General features: G+C 45.3%; 1 protein-coding gene across 1 annotated transcript in view; it reads right to left on the reverse strand.

Annotated features, from left to right (window-relative positions):
• LOC135234435 (inactive dipeptidyl peptidase 10) overlaps nt 1-19,731 on the reverse strand; it is a 43,882-nt gene continuing 24,151 nt past the window's right edge. Inside the window, exons 6-25 of the mRNA XM_064299044.1 lie at nt 18,781-18,833; nt 17,909-17,990; nt 17,695-17,815; nt 17,226-17,380; nt 16,661-16,758; nt 16,131-16,254; nt 15,864-15,905; nt 15,264-15,368; nt 14,741-14,832; nt 13,460-13,507; nt 10,553-10,671; nt 10,370-10,417; nt 9,361-9,459; nt 8,471-8,537; nt 7,593-7,787; nt 6,833-6,887; nt 6,162-6,261; nt 3,839-3,897; nt 1,546-1,618; nt 1-496 (exon numbers count right to left, since the gene is read on the reverse strand). Of these exons, the coding sequence (XP_064155114.1) occupies nt 282-496; nt 1,546-1,618; nt 3,839-3,897; nt 6,162-6,261; nt 6,833-6,887; nt 7,593-7,787; nt 8,471-8,537; nt 9,361-9,459; nt 10,370-10,417; nt 10,553-10,671; nt 13,460-13,507; nt 14,741-14,832; nt 15,264-15,368; nt 15,864-15,905; nt 16,131-16,254; nt 16,661-16,758; nt 17,226-17,380; nt 17,695-17,815; nt 17,909-17,990; nt 18,781-18,833 (1,950 nt within the window). The 3' untranslated portion in view covers nt 1-281. The remainder of the gene's footprint in view (nt 497-1,545; nt 1,619-3,838; nt 3,898-6,161; nt 6,262-6,832; nt 6,888-7,592; nt 7,788-8,470; nt 8,538-9,360; nt 9,460-10,369; nt 10,418-10,552; nt 10,672-13,459; nt 13,508-14,740; nt 14,833-15,263; nt 15,369-15,863; nt 15,906-16,130; nt 16,255-16,660; nt 16,759-17,225; nt 17,381-17,694; nt 17,816-17,908; nt 17,991-18,780; nt 18,834-19,731) is intronic.

A 19,731-nucleotide genomic window follows, 5' to 3' on the forward strand; every position in this document is an offset into this window, starting at 1 on the left:
GTAGCAGGGTGGGGATTCAGTAGGCATCCTCTCGGTCCTCGGCTGGTTGTGGTAGGGGAAGCGTTAGCGTTGCTGGAGTGGAGGGGGGGGGGGGGTAGCAGGGTGGGGATTCAGTAGGCATCCTCTCGGCCCTCGGCGGGTTTGTGGTAGGGGATGCGCTAGCGTTGCTGGAGTGGGGGGGGGGGGTAGCAGGGTGGGGATTCAGTAGGCATCCTCTCGGTCCTCGGCTTGTTCGGGGTAGGGGATGCGCTAGTGTGGCGGAGCGGGGGCGCAGCGGGGCCTCAGTAGTCCTCCTCTGGGGACTCTGGTTCGGGGGCGTAGGGGAAGTACTCCAGGCAGGCCTGGTAGAAGTGGCAGAGCCTGCGCTGGCAGTGCTGTCTGCTGCTCTCCTCTCGCAGGGCGTGGCCCTCGTCCGGGTACAGCTGCAGGGAGTAGTTGGCCTCCATCTTCACCAGGCGGCTGAGGAGCTCGGCACTGTGCTGGAAGTGCACCCGCGCTGTCACACACAGGCGGGGTGAACAAGAGGGGGCGGGGTGAACGAGAGGGGGCGGGACAACGAGAGGGAGTGGGGAGAACGAGAGGGGCGGGTGAACAAGAGGGGGCGGGGTGAACGAGAAGGGGCGGGAGAACGAGAGGGGCGGGGTGAACAAGCGGGGGCGGGGAAACGAGAGGGGCGGGTGAACAAGAGGGGCGGGAGAACGAGAGGGGGCGAGGATAATGAGAGGAGGGCGGGGAAAACGAGAGGGGGCGGGAATAATGAGAGGGGGGCGGGGAAAACGAGTGAGAGAGGGGACAACGAGAGAGGGCGGCGAGAATGAGTGGGGGCGGCGAGAAGGAGTGGGGGTGGGGAAAAAGAGAGGGAGCAGGATCGAGAGAGGAAGAAAAGGAGGGAGGGAGAAAAAGGAATAACATTTCCATAACAAAGCAGAGGTATTCAGGACATCAATACAATATAAAAATTGTGTTTTATTTAACAAAAAGGAAATGGAGAGCAAAAAATTATGGGGATCTATCGTATTTTGAGATTTTAAGCTGTAAACCTTAATAAAAATCGACATCCTATATCACAGCAGTGTGCTGTATTACATTTATATAGTTTTGACATTTAGCTTATTAAAAACGTTAAACAGATTATAAATCAGCTTGTCTAATGCAAATTAATGCTGCAGATTTTTATTATCTGAGGATAATGAAGCTTGGGACTCATCCGAATCCCCTTCAAGATTTCTGTTATTTTAATAATAGTGTACAGTATATGTTCTTCTGAAGAAATTTCTGAAAGGGAGTTCCCAAAAATAAGTACTGCATTTCAGGGAATCATGTGAAAATTCCTAACACGATACAGCAGCATTTTCAGTTTCTTATTTAAAATCATATTACAGAGTATTACAGTAAACAATAACACTCCTCTATTGTATGAGCACAAATGAGAAATTACAAATCTACAAATAAAAGGAGGACAGGACAAAGAAAGGGGGGAGGGTGTTAGTGCTGAGAGAATTTCCTATTACTTTTTTAAAAAATAGCTTAAAAAATACAACTCACTGTCAGCAGTGCCGTGCAGTAGCAGGAAGTTCTCATCTTTCAGTCTGTGGACTTCCTCTAGCACTGACGCAGCCTTATAAGGGGAAAAAATGGATACCCTTCAGAAACGCAGATTCTCTACAACAGGGGGCCCTTGAAGGTACTGTAGGGGGTCCCTGGCCAGACTTGATAAGCAATGACTATATTTACAATTAAGAAAAAAAATTAAAATATATGTTTTCAAATATAGCACTTATTTATAATGCGGTTCCCCTTTAATTCTGGGTGGGTCGAGGTCCCTGGTCAGAAAAACCCCTGGCTCTACATAAACCAGCACCATCAGAAGGAAGCTAGGAAAAGGAAATGAAAAGTCTGTAATAATGATGATTGCATCAGTGCCTTTAATCTAATCATGTAACGATAGTACAGTGCTGGTCATCTAATCCAGTGTTACTCAAGTTCGGCCAAGGGAACCCCTGAGTTATCAGAATTTTAACAAGCTGTTTATTACCCTTAAGTAAGCTTTTCGTGTCTGAGGGATTATTTACCCCATTAAGCCACATTATGTCAGACCTGTCTATTCATGCCATGAAGAATGAAAGTCCCACATTATGCTATATTGCAAATGATTACATAAAGACCGGTAAAACATTTTTTAACTGATAAAATTAAAGACTGAAGTGAATCAACAGGCTCCTAATTGGTGAAATTGTGGATACATGGCCACTAAAACTCACCATTTAGTAGATAAAGAAGAATTCAGGGACAAAGCAAATGATACTGAGCCAAACCTGCATTTTGTTATCAGTTCAAGGGAAAAGCCATTAAAAGCTTAAACTCCTCCCCCCCCAAACCATTTGTCAACTTGTGTTGTGGCTACAAGTCTGCTCAATGCAGTCATGACACGACCACTTTTCTACCACAGTGTTTTGTACTCAGTGCATTACCAATGTCAAAAAACTTTAATTTCTGTCCCACTAACGGACGTCATATCGACCTCCATGACCAACGTTGACTAAACGTCTAACCGACATCAAAACGTTCGGTGGGATTTGTTCAACAACCTTAATTGAGCAAGAGAAACAAAAACCAGGATACACCAGGTTCCCCTGGGACTGAACTTGAGAGCCACTGATCTAATCTGAGGATCTGAAAGCACTTCACTGTGAAATGGGGTAGGACACTTTTTTTTCGATGCCTAGCACCCACCCCTTGGGAAAATGCACGGCAGTCATTGCTCACCAGAACAATCACCACACACCAACTGAGTGAGGAGGGAAGTATTTATTAACACAATTAAACTGGGGGATAATTAGAGTTCAGAGAGACAGATGGGGAATTCACCTCGGACAGAATCTAATCCCCCCTGTTTGCAATAAGTGTCACAGGATCCTTAATGACTACACCGAGACACAACTTTGATTTAAAGTGATAGTTCACTTTACGGAATTTTAAAAATAATATTGCAGTTTTAGTGTAATTATGTTCATCTGGCCTAGGCAAATTTGTGTATGCGATGAAGGAGAGCTTATTTTTAGAGAAATTTCTGACAACCTGCCAGAAACAGGATGTCACTGCACAGACAGCTTTGGAGTTACTTGAAGTGTTTTTTCTTGCTTTAGACTACAAACCACTGAATACCATACAACAGGCATGTCATATGAATATCTGAATATCAAAAATATACTTTATACCATGGTCTGGGCCAATCTAAAACACTTTAAAACCAAAAATATCAAAAAAGAAAGTGAACATCCCTTCAATATCTCATCTGAAGGACAGTATCTCCTAAAGCACAGTGTCCCCATCACTACAGAACCCTGGTTTTCTGATTAGTCCTGAGGTAATACTTCCCCTACACTGGCTACACTAAAAGCTGTGGTGTCAGCATGAGCTCTGCAACAGAGGTCACCACTAGGGGAGCTGTGCTCAATGTCAATACTGAAGGGTGAGGAAAGTATTTATCATATCAACTCGTGTTTCTAATCAGCTGATCAAACTGGGCCAGATCACATATCCTAGCACAGAGGTTCATTATCCTGGCACACAAAAAACACAGTGTTCTCTATAAGAGAAAAAATTATCCATCATAGAAAAATATTATGCAGTCAGCTCACTGCACCCAGTTTCTTTGGTTTGAATCGGTAAATAAGTTTAAGGTGAAAACAAAAATCAGCTAAATCTGTGGCTCTCCAGGAGGAAGGTTGGCCACCCCTGTCCTAGCCGCTGAAGGTCGGGGAGAGTTGCTCTGAATGGGTGGAGACAGCCTTGTGCCAGTTTTGTAAACAAACAGTCAGTGCATGAGGGACCTCACCGTATAGAAACTCTCTTCTTTGGCAGGAAGACCCAGGAACCTCTCCGAAAAGGCAGCACCTACACACAGAGTTTACCTCATCTTTAAACACCTCTAACACACAGCACAGAGTTTACCCCACATTTACACACCTCTAACACACAGCACAGAGTTTACCCCACATTTACACACCTCTAACACACAGCACAGAGCTTACACCACATTTACACACCTCTAACACACAGCACAGAGCTTACCCCACATTTACACACCTCTAACACACAGCACAGAGTTTACCCCACATTTACACACCTCTAACACACAGCACAGAGTTTACCCCACATTTACACACCTCTAACACACAGCACAGAGTTTACCCCACATTTACACACCTCTAACACACAGCACAGAGTTTACCCCACATTTACACACCTCTAACACACAGTACAGAGATTACCTCATCTTTAAACACCTCTAACACACAGCACAGAGTTTACCCCACATTTAAACACCTCTAACACACAGCACAGAGTTTACCCCACATTTACACACCTCTAACACACAGCACAGAGCTTACACCACATTTACACACCTCTAACACACAGCACAGAGCTTACCCCACATTTACACACCTCTAACACACAGCACAGAGTTTACCCCACATTTAAACACCTCTAACACACAGCACAGAGTTTACCCCACATTTACACACCTCTAACACACAGCACAGAGTTTACCCCACATTTACACACCTCTAACACACAGCACAGAGCTTACACCACATTTACACACCTCTAACACACAGCACAGAGCTTACCCCACATTTACACACCTCTAACACACAAGAACTCAAGTTTAACCCCTAACACCACTCTTACACACACCTCTAACACACAGCACATAGCGTACCCCACATTTATACACCTCTAACACACAGTACAGAGATTACCTCATATTTAAACACCTCTAACACACAGCACAGAGCTTACCCCACATTTACACACCTCTAACACACAGCACAGAGCTTACCCCACATTTACACACCTCTAACACACAGCACAGAGCTTACCCCACATTTACACACCTCTAACACACAGCACAGAGTTACCCACTTTACACACCTCTAACACACAGCACAGAGCTTACCCCACATTTACACACCTCTAACACACAGCACAGAGCTTACCCCACATTTACACACCTCTAACACACAGCACAGAGTTTACCCCACATTTACACACCTCTAACACACAGCACAGAGCTTACCCCACATTTACACACCTCTAACACACAGTACAGAGATTACCTCATTTTAAACCCTCTAACACACAGCACAGAGTTACCCACTTTACACACCTCTAACACACAGCACATGAGTTTACCCCACATTTATACACCTCTAACACACAGTACAGAGTTCCCCTCAATTTAAAACACCTCTAACACACAGACAGAGCTTACCCACTTTAAACACCTCTAACACACAGCACAGAGTTACCCCACATTTACACACCTCTAACACACAGCACAGAGTTTACCCCACATTTACACACCTCTAACACACAGCACAGAGTTTACCCCACATTTACACACCTCTAACACACAGCACAGAGCTTACACCACATTTACACACCTCTAACACACAGCACAGAGCTTACCCCACATTTACACACCTCTAACACACAGTACAGAGATTACCTCATATTTAAACACCTCTAACACACAGCACAGAGCTTACACCACGTTTACACACCTCTAACACACAGCACATAGCGTACCCCACATTTATACACCTCTAACACACAGTACAGAGATTACCTCATATTTAAACACCTCTAACACACAGCACAGAGCTTACCCCACATTTACACACCTCTAACACACAGCACAGAGCTTACCCCACATTTACACACCTCTAACACACAGCACAGAGCTTACCCCACATTTACACACCTCTAACACACAGTACAGAGATTACCTCATATTTAAACACCTCTAACACACAGCACAGAGCTTACCCCACATTTACACACCTCTAACACACAGCACAGAGATTACCTCATATTTAAACACCTCTAACACACAGTACAGAGATTACCTCATATTTAAACACCTCTAACACACAGCACAGAGCTTACCCCACATTTACACACCTCTAACACACAGCACAGAGCTTACCCCACATTTACACACCTCTAACACACAGTACAGAGATTACCTCATATTTAAACACCTCTAACACACAGCACAGAGCTTACCCCACATTTACACACCTCTAACACACAGCACAGAGCTTACCCCACATTTACACACCACCCACATGGAGGACCAGCCAAAGACTTACTATAGAGCCGGAAGTCTGTTATGGGAGCCATCACAGCTGCACACTTGAACAGCTTGTCTGTGGCAGACAGCATCTTTAGGGTTAAATAGCCTCCAAAGGCCTGTGGGAAATAAAACAACCAAAGTACAACAGCAGAACAAGAAAACATATTCATATATATTCCACATATTTGTATTTTTAACAAGGAAAATCTACTTCAGTTACATCAGTATAGTAACAATTACAGGTTTGGCATATAACTGATAATTGTATAACCTATGCAGCTTTTCTAAAGCATTAAGGAAGTATGTTTAGATAACATTTTGTGATATAAATGTAATTTCTTAATGCTACCAGGCACCTGACATGGAAAACAGTATGTGTGTGTGTGTGTGTGTGTGTCCGTGTGTGTGTATGAGTATTTGTGTGTTTGTGTATGTCTGTATGTGTGTGTGGTGTGTGTGTATGCATATGTGTGTATAAGTCTGTGTGAGGCCAGGGACTCCAGAATATTTGGGATGCAGGGACACACCCACACACACCAAAATGATAATGTCACATGACACCTCTGAAAGCCAGAGGCCCCAAGCCCAAGGAGACCTGCATGCAGGCCAGCAAGGGGCCCGTTCTGTCTGGCAGGCCACAGAGCGCAGATCGCAGCGCACTTTAAAGTCTCATCAAAGAAAAAGTACCTTCCCGTAAAGAGCGATCCGTCTGTGGTCTATGTAAGGCAACTGCATGAGCCACCTGCAGGGAACAGGATAACAAGGCAATTAGTTCACTCAACGGTCCTTCTGTGCCGTTCTGCCCTCTTCCCAATTCGAGGAGGACCCTGCAGTAATGGGCCAAGTCTATGAACCTAACGGGGATTTCCAAACTGGAATTTAAACTAAAAAAAAACAAATATATATACTTTTAAATGAGAGTATTTCATGGCAGTTGATCTTGAGGGTTCTACCTGACTGCTACCGTTAGCACACACGATTAAAAAGACTTAAGCATGTAAAACAAAACTATCATTTGCACAAGGACGTTGTCAAGGATTTGTGTGGCTTCAGCGTCATGTACTTTCTGTGCCATGCATCTTATAAAAGAGTCTGATAACAGCTATACAGCAGCGTAGTAACACAAGCACCAATGGTTAAAAGGTAAGGAGTAATGGCAGCTCAGTGGCAGTATATCTGGGTATGAAATTCTTAAGAAGGGCTGTTTTATGAGTGCAAAAATAGAATATGAGTTAGACCAGAGGTAGTGTTGGACACCCCTGAGTTGTAAAAATATTTTTTTTGCTCATAAATAAATAAATGGGAATGAAAAGGATGAAAATATTTTAAAACTATATCAGCCCTGTAGGACCAAAAACTGAAAAATAGTTTCAAGAGAATCATTGAATGCATAATTTAAACTCCGGCAATAAAAAAAACAACATTGGCCCCCTAGTGGACAACTCACTCAACTACACCCAGCTGATCCTTGACCGCCAGGGAGCCCAGTTTTCGGGGGTCGAGGGCGGGTGACTTCTGACCCCGCGCGACCCCGTTCCTGCCGTCCACCCAGGCCAGCGCCACCCCGTGGGAGCTGCACAGTGCCTCCGGCCAGCCTAACGAGAACTCCTCTGTGACTGCCTGGCTGCCAGGAACTCCGTCTCTGAGGGAAAGGAGGGGTAGAAACAGGAGAGAGAGAGGGAGATCGGGAGAAAGAAGGGGAGAGCGGAGGATGCAAGACAGTTGATGATTTGCTCAGAGGATGATTTTAAGAGACAGATGGCGAAATAGTATGCCTAAGATCATTGTTGCATGGACGTAAAATGTCTCATTTTTATTTTATGGCATCAAACATATTGTGGGACTTTCGTGTTTTGAAAAGCTGAACTGTGGGGAGATTTAAAAAGCACAAGCTGAAATCTCACAAAGAAAATTCTGTCATTCAGCACCAACTGCTGCCGTTAAATCTGAGAGAGAAAGTCACAGATCTTATGACAGGAGTTGTGGTTCATGTGAACGCTCTACCTCTGGAGAGGACGGGCCCCCCCGCTGATGCAGCTCGCTTTGAAATTTTACTCGTAAAAATTGGACGGCTTCCATCCTGCCACAAACACCCACAATGCCTCTCTAGATGGGGCTGGGCGGTGTTTTCATGAAGTATTCATTTTTAACAAGCAGCTGGAATGAATTTTACATTAAACCAGCCTGGACAATGGCCAGGGTCCCAACAGCTTTTCACTATTCAGAGGTGCAGAGCCCTGACGCTTGCGGTCCTCCAGGCAGCTCACTAAAAGGCGGGGACTGGCATTGGTGTGTGGCGTGTGGGCAACGGCGGGGTGGCCTTACACTATGAGGAGGAGCGGGTGGAGGTTGCTCTCGTACCCCAGGGGCAGCGCCATCTTCAGGTGAAGATCTGAAACGCAGAAGCAGAACTTCATGTTTTGCTCACACAATCAGCCTGCTCCTCTATGCAGATCATAAGGAGGCTGGCGGCTAGGCTCAAGCGGCCTGAAGCTCTACATGCGTTCCCAAATCACAGGTCCCTAAGTCCTACACTGCATTACCACACAACACCAGCACCCTGTCACACAGCACTTATACACACACACACACACACACACCGTAATACACACATATATACACATGCACTTATATACACACACACCGTAATACACACATATATACACATGCACTTATACACACACACACACACACACTGTTATACACACATATATACACATGCACTTATACACACTTATACACACACACACACACACACACATACACACTTATACACTCTTATATACACGCACACACAAACACACACACATACGCTGATACACACATATGCACACACACCTGGAAGATTGCTCCTTTGGGCCATGGTAGAAGAGCAAAGCAAAGCCCACCGTTTAACACAGCGACATCAAATGGCTGCATTTTTTATGCGATGCTGCCATGGTGACGCTTCACTGTCTGCATCAAGATATAACCGAGTGGTGATTCACTCGCAGTGCATCCTCAGCATTTGCCAAATAAGTACCCAGACTAATAAAACGCTGCTCCAGGCCGTGCTGGCGGGTCTGTCCCAGTACTTAGTCATGCCAGAGTGGGTCGCCTCTGATGGAGATTTGTGTGAGCAAGTGCTCCACAGGAACCCAGTAAACCCATCAACAGGGTTCAGTGACTGCCAAACAGAGCAGTGCGGGACAGCTAGGGCCGTCGCATGCACTTACCGAAGTCCACGTCCGAGAGGGTCTGAAACTGGATCTCTGGCAACCGCTTTCCCTCCAGGGCCTGAGACAGTGGCCAATTATCCTCCAGCACAGTGTATCCTGGGTGGTAAAAAAACCCACTGTGATTGGACAGCAAGGCTTCACGAGCCCACCCACGCCTTCCAGTTTGTAGTACGTCGGCCCTGTGTTGTCATTTTCATTTGCATACATACATAGGGTATGTTTCAGGCCTCAAAGCAAGTATAGACCCTAAAGCAATGGTGTCCATCTCCAGTCCTGGAAGGTACTTGGTGGTTCCCTTTCAATAAGCAGCCAATTAAGGCCTTGAGTCTAGGCGTGTAGACTCTTCAGACAATGAATGACTTAAATTAATCACTCGTGCTAAAACACACCAAAAACTGGCAGACAATGTGGCCCTCCAGGACTGGAGTTTGACACCCCTACCCTAAAGCCTATAATACCTGGGGTGGACAATAAGGGCCGATCTGTTTCAAGATTGTGTTGCAACTTCTGCTCTTGATAATTTAATTAGCTCAGTCATACCTCGATCTGACATTTGTATAAGCACCAGTGAGATCCACAGGCTGCAAGTGTATCTTAAAGAGTTTACTGTGCTCAAGTACCGAAGTGAACCAGTGTAGTTTATAGCGCTGTCAGAAAACTAAATCTAAGGTAATTGGTTGGAACAAAAACCACCACGCAGACCAGCCCTCCAGGACCGGTGTTGTGAACCCCTGCTATATACTAAAAATGTTACCCTTGAGGCGGACAGTACTGCTGTAATTGTTGACTACAGGGATGTCAAACTCCAGAACTGACGTTTGTCCAGCAAAATTCTATGCTAAAGTAATAAGGATCAAAAATATTACATCTGAGTCAGGTGCTCCCCGAGCACGGCATATGTGGTGCAAATACTGTCCTCTAGTGGTCCTTATAGGAACCACATCATATTAATGGGTCGCTGTGCTTGTTAGAACCGAAGACGGTGTAAAAAAAAAACACCACTCACTGTACGGATCATTTGTCCTGTGAACAGTAACTTTGGGGATACCAGGGCCTGGAGTAACAAAAACAAACGGCACTGCATTGAGACCACAGGAATGTTACTTCATAAATACAGAATCAATGAACTGATTACATAATTCTGTTTCAGTTAAGAAGGCAAAAAGAGAAACAGGCACTGAGACCTCACCCAAGCAATGGAGGATGAACTGAGTTTGGTTGGGGCTGAACTGAGCCTTGAAAAAGCTGCACCCCTCAATAAGATTGCAGGTAAGGCACTGTCTCAGGAATACTCCCCCAACATCCACACTGTGTAAGAAACAGAGATGGAGAGAGAGAAAGTGGGTGATGTTAAACAAACAAAAAAAGAAAAGAAAAAAACACAATTCTGCAGTTTCTCTTTCCTCTTGGTGGAATTCTGAGCTTCAATGAAAACTGGCGTGTTACTGAAATGATGAGTTGCTGAAATGTTGAAATGAGCTGACTGAAATTGAGGTGGGGGATTAAAGATAAATTGGTAAAGCTAAAACTGTAAAAAAATAAATAAATAAAAAGTATTTAATTTGAACTAAACCCTGCTTATGAAGTTTGGAGCTGCGGTCAGAACAATTATGCTGAGCAAAAGAGAATCTAGATTGAATCTGATGACTATGTGAAAAGACACAAGAAAGCAATATTTCAACATCAAATGAACAATCAGAAGAAGGTTTTAAAAAGAACACATAGCGCCTCGTGCCCCTCCCCAAACCCAAACTCCCTCTTCCCCTCCCCACACACATTGTGCCAAACTGCATTTCGGACTCATTTAGGGCTCTGCACAAAGGCACTCTGCTTCACAAACGACTACCCAGGCAGCCCCACAGAGTGCAGCGGGGGAAGGCAATGTTGGAGAGAGCTCCTATAACTGGTTTCTGAGCCCATTGCCCTCTGGCAGTGCGGTGCTGTTTCAGTGGGAGCGGTCCGCTGGGATCACTGAGTCAGTCACCCAGTCCGTCAGTGACTGACAGGGGCCGCCGTTTCCTGCAGGCACAGCCGACCGGTGGAAAAGGACCACAGCGTCAGAGGTGGAAGGGGACGATAAGGGAAGGTAAAGGGACGCATCACCAGTATTTCTGCTGAGGGAGGGGGGAACATGATACTCCAGCTATACACGTTGCATTAAAAAATGTTTTACATAGAGTCCAGATTGCATTCATTAACTATGGATTACTAATGAATGTGAGGTGTTTGTTTTTGTTGTTTTTATTGCTGTTGTTGAGAATAAAATGATTAATATGAAGTACAAAAAGGAGCAACAACAGAAAAAAGAATGAGATGGATGGTTCTTTCATGAACTGGAACACTTCCTATTTCTGCAAAACTATCGAAGCGGGCAAACAATGGTTATCAAAACAAGGGTTATTTTTTCTCTCTGCAGCTCACCAGCCAGCACTGCTCCTTAATGCAGCTGATGAGTTAAAATTCATTATTCCATCCATATTGGTCCTTTTCCAAGGACGAGGAGTTTACTTTAAAATTTTGCTTTCCGGGAGATACAGTAAAAAAGAGCAAATTTGGCGTTGCTTCCTGGATGACTGCCCCTGCGTATACAGTGCAGCCAGCTCCCTGGCAGTCCGATACGAGGCTGAAGCTCAGTAAGGAGGGCCTCCAGCCTTAATGAGGACCGTACATCAGCGGGCTTTTCACACGCCAATGAGTCACGCTGTCGTAGCCGTCCGCGCTAAATGAGCGAAGTGGCCATTTGGGAGGAGGAGCTCCTCCGTGCGGCAGCGGCAGTCGCCTCGCTGGTACCGCCGCGGCGCTGCCGGGACGTGTGAAGTGTGTTCTCCGTGACTTCGGGTTTCACTAATGGAACGGCCCCCTCCTCAGCCCGTTCCGTTAAATCTGCGCTGCCACCAACGCCATCTTCCATTTTCCGTGCTAATTACACAACAGAGGTGTGGAGAAATTCTGCATCTTGTGTGTGTGTGTGACAGAGAGAGTGAGCATAGATGTGTGTGTGTGTGTGACAGAGAGAGTGAGCATAGGTGTGTGTGAGAGAGAGAGAGAGAGAGTATCTGTGCACGGTTGTGAGTGTGTATGTGCGTGCATACGTGTGAATGAGCAAGCATGGGTGTGTGGGTGTACATTTGTGTATGCATGCATGCATGCATGTGTGAATTTATGAGTACACGTGTGAGTGTGTGTGTATATGTGTGCATGCACATGTATGTGGGTGGTGTGTGTTTAGATTTCCATGTTAATCCTAAGTACATAAACAGTCACGTGAGGAAGGCAATAACATTATAGTAACAGCCCCCACTGCTCAACGAGCCAGTAGAATACGTAAATAGAAGCGCTGGAAGGAATTTCTCTTTCCTGGATTTGGAGCCATGTGATTCTTTTTTCTGGGATATAACTGTCACTTCTGTTTGTGCCAGCAGAAAAAAATATGCGTGTTGGAAACATCAAGTGTGGCACCTACTAACCACCCACACTATTAATATTCATGAATACAGCCATAAGGATGCATTTATGCATCTCAAAACTGTGCTTCTAAGCATGGCGACACTTAGGGCCGTTTTGCAGATGGTTTCTATGCCTATATCCTGTGCATTGAGCAATAAAAACTCATAGATGCGTTTGTTTCCAATCCCAACACAATATTCTCTCACGAAAGAAATCACTGCACTGGGACTTTAGTGTCTCAGAGCTCCAAAACAAATAAACTGCTGAAAAAATAAACGGACCTTTTTCACAGGGGGCAAGGAATGGGTGCATTATTGTCACTTGCAATAAAAATGTCGATGTTGTTGCAGACAACATCTTCTCACAGCCGGTCCGCTGGTCTAAGTGTTGATTTCCTTTCGGTGCATCAATTATTGAAACTGTTTGAATGAAAAGCAGGCCCGCTTCACAAACTACCTGAATTTTAATGATAAGAGCACTGCTCCTTTAAAAAAGTCCCCACAAGTACTTTATGAGATGTGAAATACAGTGCCAGAGTATAAAGACGAATCATTTTAGAGTATTGAAAAAGCATTAAATAATGCAGGAAGGAGGAAACTGATAAAATAACCCGATAAAGGCCTCAGGCGTCCTGAAGCAGCAGTCTTACCTGTATAAATGTCTGCTCTGCCTGGATTCTTCAGTGCTCAGGAAGTATCTGTAAGCAGCAAACAGGGCGGAGGAACGTCCTCACACTCATTCCACACAAAAATGGATATTTATGCATTATGACACACAAGACCAGGGCCTCTGAACAGGCCGTGTAGGTAAGCCAGTCACCGAAAATGAGAAAGGATCAGCCCGTAAGCTCCAGGGCGTATAACCCACAGGCTCTGACTGAGACAGATTTCTGAACTTTTGAGCGCTTTACTCTCGAGAAAGCTGCTGAATTGAATCTGACAGGAACTTTTTTCCCTCACTCTTTGGGGATATGAGATAGCCCTCCAAATTTGAAGGGGAAGGCGGGGGTGTTGACATGGCAACAGTGTTCGGTCCCTCTGCGTTGGCCTACTCTAAGGTCACTGCCACTAAAACGGGGCTAATTAACACCTGGTTTTTATGGTCAAAACTTGTGAAAAGAAACTCCGCAAGGTCTCATGGTGTCTTATAAATGCAGCCACTGCTCCACACATTTGGCAGCAACATTGTTATCATCATTTCCCATCTTGTACCTCTAGATGTATGCAGATACCCTTTTAATTAAATTGTTGTTATACATAGCTCAGGAGGTAAGACCGATTGTCTGGCAGTCGGAGGGTTGCCGGTTCAAACCCCGTCCTGGGCGTGTCGAAGTGTCCTTGAGCAAGACACCTAACCCCTAACCCCTAACTGCTCTGGTGAATGAGAGGCATCAATTGTAAAGCGCTTTGGATAAAAGCGCTATATAAATGCAGTCCATTTATACTGGTAATTAGGTGGCCCTGTATTCTTAGCGGTTTAAATATAGTTTTAATTACGATCAGCTGGCTCCAGTAATAACAACGCGCTGCCATATTCTGAGCATTTCGCCTCCTCACATTCAGCTGTACATGGCACAGCTTAGTGGGTCATCTGTGCTGCGGTGCTCTGCTGCTATTAGCCGCGCGTGCTAATCTGTGCTGCGGTGCTCTGCTGCTATTAGCCGCGCGTGCTAATCTGTGCTGCGATAGCTCTGCTGCTATTAGCCGCGCGTGCTAATCTGTGCTGCGATAGCTCTGCTGCTATTAGCCGCGCGTGCTAATCTGTGCTGCGATAGCTCTGCTGCTATTAGCCGCGCGTGCTAATCTGTGCTGCGATAGCTCTGCTGCTATTAGCCACGCGTGCTAATCTGTGCTGCGATAGCTCTGCTGCTATTAGCCGCGCGTGCTAATCTGCGTCGCGGCACTCAGCCAGGCGTCACACCCTCCCGTACATTTTCCCCTGCTCCTCGTCCAAGGCGCACAGCGACGTGACGTCCCAGTTTCCCGACGTCAGGAAGCGAGGGGGGACAGAGGGGACGGCGGGCTGCTCAAATGTCAGGGAAGAAAGAAAGAAAAACAAAGGGAAGAATTAAGGAGGGATGAATAAGAAGCAGACTCAGGTTATATCATCAGTGGTGCTGTTAGCATGCTTTAATATCAGTCCTTGGTTACCCTCCCAGGCCAATAAGTACCATGAAATGTACCAAGCAGGCCCTCTGAGGGAGGTCGTAATGCAATTACTGAAGGATAAAAGAATAAACCGCATCATCCGTGCTCACTATTTGACTGAAAACAGAACTGACAGAGAGATTGGTACAGCTGCACCATGATGTTAGCAGAGCTGGAATTTGTGCAGTCATTGTCATTGTGCAGAGATAGCTTTCACTACCAGCCCATAAATCATATGGGCACAGAATGGCGCACACACGCACGCACGCATGCACGCACAAAGGGTATTATTGTCTCCTGGCTGACCTGAACCGGAAGGGCCGCAATGTGTCGGAATTCGCCGCGAGCGCCCTGCTTGGCAGGGAGAGTCAGGTAGAACACGGAACCATCTCCAGAAAACAACGGCACCTCCTGTTGGAAGGGAAATGCAATGACGCTCAGCACCAGCGTAATCTACTGAGTTGCCAGCAATCAATACTTTCACTTTGTTGGGATGAACCTGGATCTAAATCACTTGAAAGCAGGACAAGACAGCTTACGGATGAAAGGAGATGTGAAAAAATACGATTCGGAAAACCACAAACTGCAAACTGCAATTAAAAAACAACAAAGTATAGAATCACAGGGTCCAAATTGCACAATGCAGCAAATTATCCCAGCACAAACTCTAAAAAAAAATGTATTCCGTCTTCAAGGCTTTCTGTCTTCTGTAAGAACTATTGATTAATGATCTGTCACTAAATTCAGCAAAGTTTACAGTATTTGTGTCAAAATATTTGTATCTCGCAGTGACTCTGTGACAACAGTTGTCACAAATGCATTGCTGGAATTTTACACAAATACAATTTTTGGGTAGTTTATGAGCTCCTATGATATGATAGCCAGAAGTGGGCGAATAATAATTACCTGCCGCTGATCCTGCCAGACATCCACAGCCATTTTGTGTTTCTGGGATTGAAGAAAAAGGCAGTGAAATCATCCATGACTGTCATGAAAAAACACTCTTGGGAACTACCCCATTTGACACCCACATACATGCACACACATACGCATGTATTCCGATAGTCTCCCTGAGGTCTGTATTCCCCACAGACTCATTAACGGTTAAATCAAACATAGGGCAGATATTGGAGTGGGCCACTGTGGATTGGCACATGACCTTTGACCTCTCACCTCTGAGCACGCCCCGGTCGTGGCCTCACACACAGAGAGCACTGATTGGTTCTGAGGCCTGTTCAGCCAGCGCACGGCGAGGCGGGTGCTGCTGATCCACTTCACCATGGAGATGTAGTAGTTCCTGTGCAGAATGCTGGCTTATGAGGAGGTTTATATACTGTAAATAACATAAAGTAATGGCCCTAATGTTGTTTATATGCGGATTCTACTCCATAATTTGGTGTATTACACACACTGCACCTCAAGCATAGAGTCTAGTCATAGAGTTTTTTGTTCTAGAATGAACAAAAAAAATTTCAGTCACACAGTTTTAAATGTCACCCAGCTCTTAGAAACATTTTCAAACATGCAGAGGTTCATCCGTCTCCAGGGAAATTTACTGGATGCTGGCGCAGCACTTGAGTGAAAAGATATGAAAAGATGGAAATAAAATATGTGGTTTAGCTGGATGTTAGATTTTGGGAAGCTCTACCTAAAGGGTACAGAAAATGTAATAGATTTTTTTGCTTGGGGGTGGGGGCGGTTACCTGGTCCTGAACGAGTCTGGGGGAATCATCTCCAAGGTGTGGGCGGGGCCGTAGAGGTTGACGACGAAGAGGCCCACTGCAGGGATATTGGCACCAGCCTATAGGAGCAACCGTGCGTCAGGCTGAGAACCTTCCTTCCATTTTACACCAAAGCTAACCTCAACTCTTCACCCATTTTGTAAAAACACACAGCCTGAAGACCCTGTTAATGCATTACACCGGCAAACACTCTTAGCGAACTTGCTTTTAAAGGAGTGCAGGTTGCTCCAGATTTCATTACAACATGCTCTGTTCAAAGCATGACATCCAGCAATGCCAGCCTTGGAGGCCCTTTCCAGCTAGAATATAACCTAAATTTGAAGAATAAAAAACGAATGCTATATATGAGAAGAAGTTTCTCTGAGTTTAATATTGGCCCTAAATGACCCATAATCAAAGCCATGCCAAGCAGAACAAGCAATGATCAAAAACAGTCCTGCATTTAACTGAACTCTTCTGCCTTAAGCTGACAGTTCAAAGCAGATTAGAAAACGTTCTAGCATGTTTCTCTCGGACCACGGCTCACCTTGGGATAAGGGTAGAACATATTGGAAGGGTAACCCCCACCCAGGAAGTGAGGTATCTCCATAAAGGGCGTGGCTGAATTGTTGATGGTGAGGTAAGCCAATCGAGCTCCATCCCCGGACCACCAGTGGGCGGGGTACGTCAGCAGCACCTCCTCTGTCATTTTCAGCCAGTTGGGATTCAACAGAGAGGAACAGAGAGCACAACAATGACGTTTTCCCAATATTCTACAAACGTTCTTTTTACATTTTGCCTACCAGCTATTCTCAGAAAAATTTTTTAAAACAAGAAATGCAAGTAGACATGAACCATTTAGATTTTTTCCCTTATTAAGCCAATTACATCAAATACCTCATAAACGCCACCGTATTGATCTGAACAAACAGGCGCCCTTAATTAGCCACACTGAGGGAAACTAGAATGAGATGTAAATCGACTGAAATTTGACAGATGCCCAGAACCTTTCTTACCCCCATAGATCCAGTCAGTCACTCCGTTGACAACCAGACCCTGCCTGCCCGAGGATGTGAGGCGAAGGGGGCCACTGGACACCTCAGACTGGTAGTATATGTTGTTATCATAGACAAAAGCCTAAAAAGAGGAGATTATTGTTCAGTTAGACAGGAGAGTATTGTCCAGTTAAAGAGGAGAGTATGGTCCCTTTAGAAGGGAGTGCAGTCTTACCAGCTGGTTCCCTTGGGGTCCCCATGCAGCATACTGCACAACAGCAGCCTCCATCTCAGGGGGCTTGAGAGCAGATAAATCCCTGGAACATAAACACACACACACACGCATATATACACATACAAGCACACACACATACGCGCACACATGCACACAGACACACAAACACATACACTCAGTGAAACAGAATAAATTTTAAAGGCGACATGAAGGGATACTAATGTAGGTATAACTAAGATTTTAAGGCAGGGCTTCACAGTCCATCCATACCTATAAAGTACCTTGAGACCATTTCCCCCAAAAAACAGGATGCAAATGAAAACTGAACAGAAAATGTGGGCATACCATGCACAGAGAAAAATCTTTGGGACAGATCTTTAAAAACAAGCAAACAGAATATCCTGTCCCAAGACATTCTCAGGAGGCTGGGTTACTGATCGCAGTCACTTGTGGGGACTGGCCAGTCCCACACAGCAGGCAGTGGGGTGGAATCTCAGGCAGTTGCAGCCCCCCGCTTGCATTCTCCGGAGCAAGGCCTTCCATCAACAAACAGATGACGCAAATCCTAATGGATGAACGCAAGCAACAGGGGCTCCTGACTGTGGATTGAGTTTTGAGTAAAACACACAAAAAATTGCTGGCACGGCCCTACATTAAACGCAAAACTACAAACCTGAGACTGCAGCTAAGAGGGCAGACGACGCGCAGGCCTTTTCTCTGGGACGTGGGGACCCACAGTAACACTATGCGTGGGAATCAGATGGAGGGGATGCCGACGGGAATGGATGGGGCATGTCAGACTCCGGGAGCCAGGTTTCTGTGGCTGCGAACATGCTTAGGAAAGGGCCAGAGAACAGCCTGGCTCTACATACCCAGTGCCCACACTGTAGACCACATAGGAGGCTGTGTAGGACTGAGAGAACACCTGCAGGAGCAGAACACAGTGGGGACTCAATCCTGCCTCGATTACACACCCGATCTGACTCGTACAATCACACACACACGCACACACACACACGCACACACACACACACACACGCACACACACACACGCACACACACACACACACACGCACGCGCGCACACACACACACACACACACACCGCACGCATGCACACAGACACACGCACACACACACACACACACACACACACACACGCACACACACACACACATGCACGCACGCACACAGACACACACACTTATACATGGCCACACACACACACTATGGCCTCTTTTCAATCTGAAAGAAGAAAACACCAAATGTTTTTTTTAGTGCTTCATTTCAGTGAGACTTGCTTCTCTCCCACAGCATTGTGAGTTTAGTACTTGCTTCATTTTAAAAGGTAACTACATCAAATAATCAAAGGTTTATTATACCGTTTCCTCCCTTAAAGTTTCATAGGGATGCCAGTATCCTGCTTCACAGAATGGAGAAATCTGTTTCCTTCTGATGAGGTCAGCAGAGGACACTTCACCACTTCAATGAATGGCTGATGAACGGATGCATGCCTTCAAACAGTATCTCCTTATTAGCCTTCAAAGCACAGATGGTTATCTGCTATGAACCATTAAACCTTTAACTTTTCAGTGAAATATCGATATTTCTTAAATGCACATAAACTGGCTGTATGCCTCATTTAAGTTTCATCTAGTTAAGACACACACCAACTTAGTTTACAAAGCGTGTGCTATATGCACTGCCAAGCAATGCACCCAGTTTCTATATTTCTATACTTCAACATTTAAGTGATCAAGAGAAGCATTAAAGAATCAGTGATGCGACATAAAAAAGCCATTTGCATTTGAGAGGAGAAGTGGT

Source organism: Anguilla rostrata, chromosome 11, assembly GCF_018555375.3.
Source record: "Anguilla rostrata isolate EN2019 chromosome 11, ASM1855537v3, whole genome shotgun sequence".
NCBI classification, from domain to species: domain Eukaryota; kingdom Metazoa; phylum Chordata; class Actinopteri; order Anguilliformes; family Anguillidae; genus Anguilla; species Anguilla rostrata.